Below are 8,127 nucleotides of genomic sequence, written 5' to 3' on the forward strand. Positions count from 1 at the left end.
CAGAAGCAGGTGAAGCTCTGTGAGTTCGAGGTTAACCTGGGCTACATAGTTCCTAGGCAGTCAGGGCTACACCGAGAGACAATGTGTCTGGGACATAGTGTACACACACAGGAACAGTGTGTTGAACGTTCACATGTGTGACACCAGTGCCACTCCCCAGACGTGAAAATCACCTCTTGGCAACACAGATGACAGAGAAAGACCCTGACTAGACAAATTACATCCCAACTTGTCACAGTGGGAGGTGGTGGCTTCCAGCCTCTTTGCTCATCTCTCTGCTCAACAGAGGCTTGAGTTCATGAATGAAGTCACAGTGTCCAGGCTGGTGGCCAGTACACAGCCACCTTCTCAGTCCACCATGCTTACCATCCTGTGGATACTGCTCAGCTTTGCTCTCCCGGTGTTGGGGCTCCACCTGCCTGTCACATGTCCCCAGGACAAGGAATGTCAACTCGCCCTCCTCTCCAACAATGATGTGCTCTTGGAATGCAGCGTCTCCAAGGCACGCTGGTTCTTCTTCGGGCTGGACATAGATGACAAACCCGTTAGCGTCTCCGGTATTTCCAGTGATCCAGAGAGTCATCTCCTGATTCAAAACCCATCACCCTTCAGCACAGGCCTCTACGAATGCCAGGACGAGAATGGAACCCGAGTGACGGGGTATAAGATTGATTTCCAGGATGTCACCAGGCTTCACGTCACGCACCTAGACCTGAATCAGGAGCCCCTGATGAATGACACACTGAACCTGGGCCACGGAGAGATACTGTACACCCGGTGGGAACCTTGGCAGGAATGCAACAACTGTCAAAACCCGGGCGAGCTTAAACGCCTGGGGGAGCGCAAACGCCTGGGTTACTGCTATGTAAAGGAGCCCTTGGAGGAGCCTGTACCCTGTGGGATCTACTTGGGAGATACAAAGGCACTTTATGACCGAGTAAGGCCGGAGTTGCAGGTGGAGGTCTGCTATGAGATGTGCCAAGGCCATATGTTTGGTGGAGACTATGTTATTTTCGACAGCTTCAGGCTCACGGAGGAGTCAGAATCCACACTGATCTTCTGTCCCTTTGCATCCATCTACAGGTGATGGGACCCTTTTGCCAGTTCAGACCCTGGTCCCTAGTCCCAGGGTTCTTTGTGGTGACTCTGTACCAGGCTAGTAGGGGTGTCTTGGCAGGTTAGCTCCATTGGCAGTCATCAGGAGTCAGTGAGAGCATGGGAGGAAGCCAGGGATGCTGGAACGTACCTTTCTGAAACACACAGCTAGAATAATATGTGTCCCAAAGTATCCTGACTGTGTGGGAAGAGATTTTTTTAACATCCTTAAGAGCCTCACACTCATTAATTTCTCTACTTATTATTTGAAACAAGAGTCTTCAAAGATCCAGGGAATCATGTTGCTCCTGACTACATGACTTTCCAAAGACATCAGTAACATTTTCTCTGGAATTGTGGATACAGTTGGTGCCACTCTGTTCAGATATGAACAAAGGAAGAGCAGGCGCCAGTCAGGGCTTTTGTTGCCACGTTGAGGTCTTCTGGTTAAATCACACTTTTCCTCTTGCCTCTGGTGGTTTATCCACTCAGCTTGCAAGAGTCATATAGAGGATTAACCTCTGATAAAACCATTTTAATGGAGCATTACGTATGAGATAGTCCATGGTTGTATGTAAAGTCACTAGGAATGTAGGAGAGCATTTTGTGAATGAACACTATGAATATTTTGAAAACAGTGTGACTATTTTAAATGTACTATTGTTTCCTCTTCTTTTTAATTATATGCTATAGCTATTAAACATTTTATTAGAACAAATAAAGTCATTGTATTCAACATAAAGAAAAGCAATCTCACAATTCTATATAATTATGTTAAAATATGCTTTAAATGACAAAACTTTTTATTTATTAATGTACTTTTGTGATATTTAAATATTTAGAATTAGTGGCAATACTTAAAGTTTGCATGTGTGCACGTGTGTGTGCGTGTTAGTGTGTGTGTGTGTACTTGTGTGTACTTGTGTGTACTTTGTCAGAGTACATTGTCAGGGTACAGCACTTCAATCAAAGGGCTGATCCAAAGGGATAGAAAGCTGAGTCAGGCATGGTGGTGCACGCCTCTAATTCCAGCACTGGGGATGCACATTCAGGCAGATCTCTCAGTTTGAGGCTGTCCTGATCTACATATTGAGTTCTAAGCCACATAGGGCTGCATGGTGAGACTCTGTCTCAACCAAAGAAGGAGGAATTGGAAGCTACTTTAAACTGATAAAGGATGCTTGAAATATTCAGTTGCTGCCTGATAGATGGCTTTTTGTCTGCCGGTATTCACATTTTCTTTGTATGTGAGAATAATCAGAAAGAGGCCCAAGTTAATGGAATCCCAGAAACCCCTTCTTTAGTTTTTTAGAGATGTATTTTTATTTTATGTGCTGAGTGCTTTGTCTACATCTATGTATGTACACCATGTGTGTGCAGTAACCTTGGGGTCCAGAAGAGGGTGTCAGATCTCCTGGAACTGGAGTTACAGATGGTTGTGAGTTGTCACGTGGGTGCTGGGAAAGTACCTTTAGTCCTCTGAAAGAGCAGCCAGTGTTCCTGACCAGTAGCTGTCTCTCCACCTCTGTTGCCCCTTCTTTAAAGAGCAAGAAGGGGTATCGCCAAAACTCAGCAAACTGTTAGGTCGTAGTGATTTTCCAGTAGGCCAATTTTAAAATTACTTTATATTAATACATATAAAGTAAAAATAATATATTTTTACTTTATATGTATTCGTGTTTTGTCTGCATATATGTACATGCACCATGTGTGTGCCTACTGCCTGAAAAGGCCAGAGAGCACATAGAATCCCCTGGAACTGGAGCGACAGATGCTTGTGAGCAACCACTTGGATGGTCCTCTGGAAGAGCAGCCAGTGCTCTTAACCACTGAGCCATCTCTCCAGCCTGATAAAAACCATAATTATATGGGCCTAAAAGTCCCCTGAGTCCAAGATGTACATGAAGTGTTTCTTCTTCCTAACTTCTTTTGCCACCAACCTTTTAAAAAATCATCTATTTGACTTTCACTTCTCAGGTGTAGAGCAGAGGACTGAGTGAGGGTAGTCAGGAAAAAGATTTTTTCCCATGATTCACTGTGAACTTGTGTTGTGGTTAAGTGTGGACAGACATTATATATCCCTAAAGAATAAAACGGTAGCAATCAGGTGAGACCCACAAACCCCAAAGGCTTCCCCATGTCTTCTGTGGGTCATTTTCCTCAGCATGCCCTTAACAATGCAGGCATAAGACTTTATTGGTAAAGGCCTGGTGTGGCCCCCAGAAGACAGTCACCACCATGGAGAGTTCATTTTCCAGGAAAGTTGTGTCCACAGAAGAATTTTAGTCAGGCTTCTTGCAAAATCACCCACCCTGGGATGGCTACAGAGAGGCAATTGGAGGATCAAGGTAAAAGCCACAACCACTGGCTTGAGCCATTGTAGTCAGCTGCCAGGGAACCTTTGGGTGTGCGATGACCCCATACTGGGAAATAGCTTCGATGCAGTCACAGTGTCAGCAAGACTCGCACACTCTGTGGAGCTCAGTTCTAAAGTCATGTAGGGGCTCACACAGAAGCATGGCGAATTTTCTTCTCTGGGCCCTTGAGATTCTGGAGCATCTGGAGATAGGTGCTTGGAGTGAAAATCAGGGAGGAGAGGAAGGAGGGGAAGAAAGATTTACGTGTATGGAGTCTGAGGTTCGGGAATAATACAAGTATAGTTGTTTCCACTGTCAATGTCAGAACGTAGGCTACAGAAATGGCTAGAAGAATCATCTCCAGCTGGGTCAGAAGAGTCCAAGAAGAGTCCATAAGATTTCTAGGTTGCTAATATTGATTCTCTTCATTGTTTTTTTTTTTTTTCCTCTCGTTGAGGGAAGTCAGGGCAGGAACCGTGGGGGAATGTTCTTTGCTGTCTCATAGGTTCATGTGTGGCTAGCTTTCTCATTCAACCTAGGACCACATACCTAGGGGATGGTGTTGCCCACAGTGGACTGGGTCCTCATACATCAGTCAACAATTCCCTACAGGCACATCCACGGGCCAGTCTGATCTGGGCAGCCCCTCTCAGGTGATCTTAAGCTTTGTCAAATAGTTAAAACTAGGGCAGGACCCTTCACCTTAGACTTGAGCTTTTTGATCAGTGCTTGGACCGATAAGATCATAGAAGGTTGGGAAGGTGGCTCAGCCCGTAAGGAAGTAGCCAGTGGAGACCATCTCTCACCTCCAACCTGGTTCTTGTCCTACCCTCCTCCAAGAATGGATTGGGCAGAGCTGGAAGAAGATAAAGTGGAGGAACATTATTGTCAGTCTTAAAGTGTGGAAACAATGTGGCAGTCTGATCAATGGAGCAGGCTTGAGCTCTCGGTTGCAGAAGGTTCTAAGGGTTTACAGTAGACCTCGCGGGTCTCTGCAGCACGGGTCTCAGCACGGCACTGCTAGTCTCTGCAGCACGGGTCTCAGCACGGCACTGCTAGTCTCTGCAGCACGGGTCTCAGCACGGCACTGCTAGTCCCTGCAGCACGGGTCTCAGCACGGCACTGCTAGTCCCTGCAGCACGGGTCTCAGCACGGCACTGCTAGTCTCTGCAGCACGGGTCTCAGCACGGCACTGCTAGTCCCTGCAGCACGGGTCTCAGCACGGCACTGCTAGTCCCTGCAGCACGGGTCTCAGCACGGCACTGCTAGTCCCTGCAGCACGGGTCTCAGCACGGCACTGCTAGTCCCTGCAGCACGGGTCTCAGCACGGCACTGTTAGTCCCTGCAGCAGCAGGTCTCAGCACGGCACTGCTAGTCCCTGCAGCACGGGTCTCAGCACGGCACTGCTAGTCTCTGCAGCACGGGTCTTAGAGGATGGAATGCAATGCAGACACAAGTTCATTTCTGTGGGGTCTCAGAGTCTGAGGCAGGAAATTACTTCTCTGCCTGCAGCCTCTGCCAGAGTCCTGGAGTGCGCTCCTTGCTTTGGGTCCAGGGAGCCCCCAAGAGTCTTGGAGACAATCTTCTCCCTCCTCCTCTGTTGACTCCTGCAGTCATCCTGTCCCTAAAGCTGCAGGGAGTCTGATTTGTTGTTTCGAGACAGGTTTCTCTGTGTAGCCCCGGCTGTCTTTGAACTCACCCTGTAGACCAGGCTGGTCTTGAACTCACAGAGATCCACCTGCCTCTGCCTCTGCCTTCTGAGTGCTGGGCTTAAAGGAGTGCGCCATCACTGCCCGGGAGTCTAATTTTATAGAGGTGCCAGGGAACCATCTGGGTCCTGATTGACTGAGTGTACATATACAAATATGCATGCACATACACAGACACATGTGTGCACATACACAGAAGCATGCATGCTGTACACAGATACATGTATGTACATACACAGACACATTCGCGCACATGCACAGACGCATGCATTCACATACACAGATGCATGTATGCAGTACACAGACGCATGCATGTATATATGCAGACACATACACATGATGACTTAGCAGTTAAGAGCAATTGCTGCTTTTACATAGGACCCAGGTTCAGTTTCCAGCACCCATATGACTACCCACAACTATTCGTAACTCCAGTTCTAAAGGATCCAATGACTTTTTCTGGCACCAATAAAAATCAGACACACGTGGTACGCTCTCACTACCATGATATCGTCTTGCCTCAAAAGCAATAGATCTGGCCAATCTTGGACTGAAGCCTCCAAAACCATGAGCCAAAAGTTTCTGTCTTTTTCATTTGTTTTCTCTGATATGTTGTCCACTGATGACACTACTGACCACAGGAGTTGCATTCATTTATAGCACAAAGCACCACAAACTGGGGTGGCCCAAGACAATAAAACCGGCTGGGTAGGTGGTACATGTCTTTAATCCCAGCACTTGGGAGGCAGAGGCAGGTCGATTTCTATGAGTTCCAGGGTAGCCAAGGCTACACCATGAGACCTTGTTTCAAAGCAACAATGAAGACAATGACGGCGATGATGATAATTGTGTTCTCTCACTACTTTGGAGCCTGGAAGTCAGAAGCAAGCCGTTAGGAGGCTGTTCTTCCTCTCCACCCCTGATTTTCTTTTTTTTTTTAAAGATTTATTTATTATGTACACAACATTCTGCCTCCGTGTATGCCCACACGCCAGAGGAGGGCGCCAGATCTCATTACAGATGGCTGTGAGCCACCATGTGGTTGCTGGGAATTGAACTCAGGATCTCTAGAAGAGCAACCAATGCTCTTAACCTCTGAACCATCTCTCCAGCCCCTCCACCCCTGATTTTCTAGCCTCTGTGGGAACCAGAGATCATCTGACATTTCTGGGCTGGAAGCTTCATTCCCCATCCCAGCCTCCATCACTTCTTGGCCTCCATCCCAGGTATCTTTATCTGTCTTGGCTCCAAAAGGTCACCAGACTCTTTGGACCTCAAGGCCACTCTACTCCAATATGATGTCATTGTAATGCATTGACAATAACCCAGTTTCCAAGTAAGGTTACATTCTGAGATTCTGAGAAATGCAGAGATATCAGATGGGCACTGTCCAACTCAAGACTAGTCTGGGCCTCATAGACTAACTGTGATGTTTGAGAGGGCTACTGGCCACAGGATCTGGTCTGGCAAAATTTTGTGTTCTACAGAGGCCTTCTTAACATCACTGTCTGCTCAGGATCCCCTCTGTCATCCCTGGACATGAGGACCCGATTCGTCCACCCACTCAATAATGTCCTGGGTGCCCAGGACACAGTGAAGAGCATAGCCTCCTACTTACTCCAAACAATCAACTCTCCTTTTCTTTCAGGACAAATAAGACCACTCGATGTTTTGAACTGATGAGTTCTTTTTTTAAGAATGGGGATTCTCCTTATGTAGCCCAGGCTAGCATCAAATTTGTCATCCTCCTGCTTCAGCCTTCTGAGTGCAGGGATCCCTGGTGTCCACCCATTTAGCTTGAAATGCAGTATTTTAAACGTTGCTAAGGGCTGGTGGCAGTTGGGAGAGATTAAAATTTTAAGTGGGGAGGCAGTCAAGGAAGGCTCTTCTGAGAACCGGTCACTCCTGCCAAGGAAGGAGAGGAGAGAAAGCTGTGCTTTGAGGGAGGGTGCTCCAGGTAGATGGCAAAAAAAAGATGGAGGCCCGGGGCAGCGTGGCTGGAAAGTCCTAGCACGCTAGTGTGATTGGGCATTCATTATACGTGGAGGAAGTAGAGGGGAGGCATTGCTGATGGAGGGGACAGCTTTCCAAAGTCTTTCAAATTACCCCGAGGCAAGTGCCACCACTATAGCCCTGCTCTCAGAAGAAGAAATGGAAACCAGTGGCCTTGGCTTAGGCCACCCAGCCAGTCAGAGGTAGAAGTCTAGAAGCTTCCCGGGCCATACCTCCCCAGCAGCCCCCTGGTGCCGTTTACAGGGCTCCATGGAGGGAACGGGGGGCTGTTGTCTCCAGCTCCCTTCAGTCCCCCGTTCTCTGCAGGACCCTGAAGTTTGCCTCTTCGTTTCCTCCATCCAGGCCTGTTCACTGGGAAGCCAACGACACTGCTCTGACCTGGCAGGACCAGCTTTCTGGCAAGGTCACGGGCAGCTTAATGGACCCGGTCAGCGGTGGCCAGCAGCTGCAGATCTTCCAGCCGGCCATTTACAGATGTTTCGTGGAACAGGAGCTGATAGCCCAATTTAGCCCCACAGCCTCTGTGGAACTGTTGGAGGCTGAGAGACAAACCAAAGTCCAGGGGCGTTGGCAGCACAGGGCCCAGCTAGGCAAAGCGGACTCCGTCCTCAGGGGCCTGAAGTTGATGCTGCTGATGGCCTCTATCCTGGTTGTGGGGGGACTTCTCTGTAAGGTGGTCTTTCGTCCCACCCGGGGCAAGAAGAGGAATCTGGTCCTCCTCGTGAAATAAACTGAGCCCTCTGTACCCAAGGGGACCTGACCTCTCTCCACTGTCCCATCCTTAGCTCTAGTTATGCCTGGAAGTCCCGCAGCAGCCCCTGGAGGTGTGTGAACTGACACAGACCTGGATTCATATCCAGTGGTCACTTCACTCCTTGTTCTATGCCCTGCTCAGCTAATTTGTTGGTCGCCCCAATGCACAGATAAGGAAACTGAGGCAAGACTGTCTAGAC

The 8,127-nt window shown here is 48.3% G+C and overlaps 1 protein-coding gene across 1 annotated transcript; it reads left to right on the forward strand.

Annotated features, from left to right (window-relative positions):
* Positions 1 to 358: 358 nt before the first annotated feature.
* Positions 359 to 7,904, forward strand: LOC130865911 (protein FAM187B-like). Its single transcript, XM_057757058.1, has 2 exons — positions 359 to 1,083; positions 7,517 to 7,904. Exons 1-2 carry the CDS (start codon positions 359 to 361, stop codon positions 7,902 to 7,904), a joined length of 1,113 nt encoding a protein of 370 aa, XP_057613041.1.
* The last annotated feature ends 223 nt before the right edge of the window (positions 7,905 to 8,127 follow it).

Source organism: Chionomys nivalis, chromosome 2 (genome assembly GCF_950005125.1).
Source record: "Chionomys nivalis chromosome 2, mChiNiv1.1, whole genome shotgun sequence".
Lineage (NCBI taxonomy): Eukaryota > Metazoa > Chordata > Mammalia > Rodentia > Cricetidae > Chionomys > Chionomys nivalis.

Coding starts and splice junctions, on each gene's coding strand:
- LOC130865911 (XM_057757058.1), top strand. CDS start 359: ATGCTTACCATCCTGTGGATACTGCTCAGCTTTGCTCTCCCGGTGTTG. Junction 1,084..7,516: donor CCCTTTGCATCCATCTACAG/GTGATGGGACCC, acceptor TCCTCCATCCAG/GCCTGTTCACTGGGAAGCCA.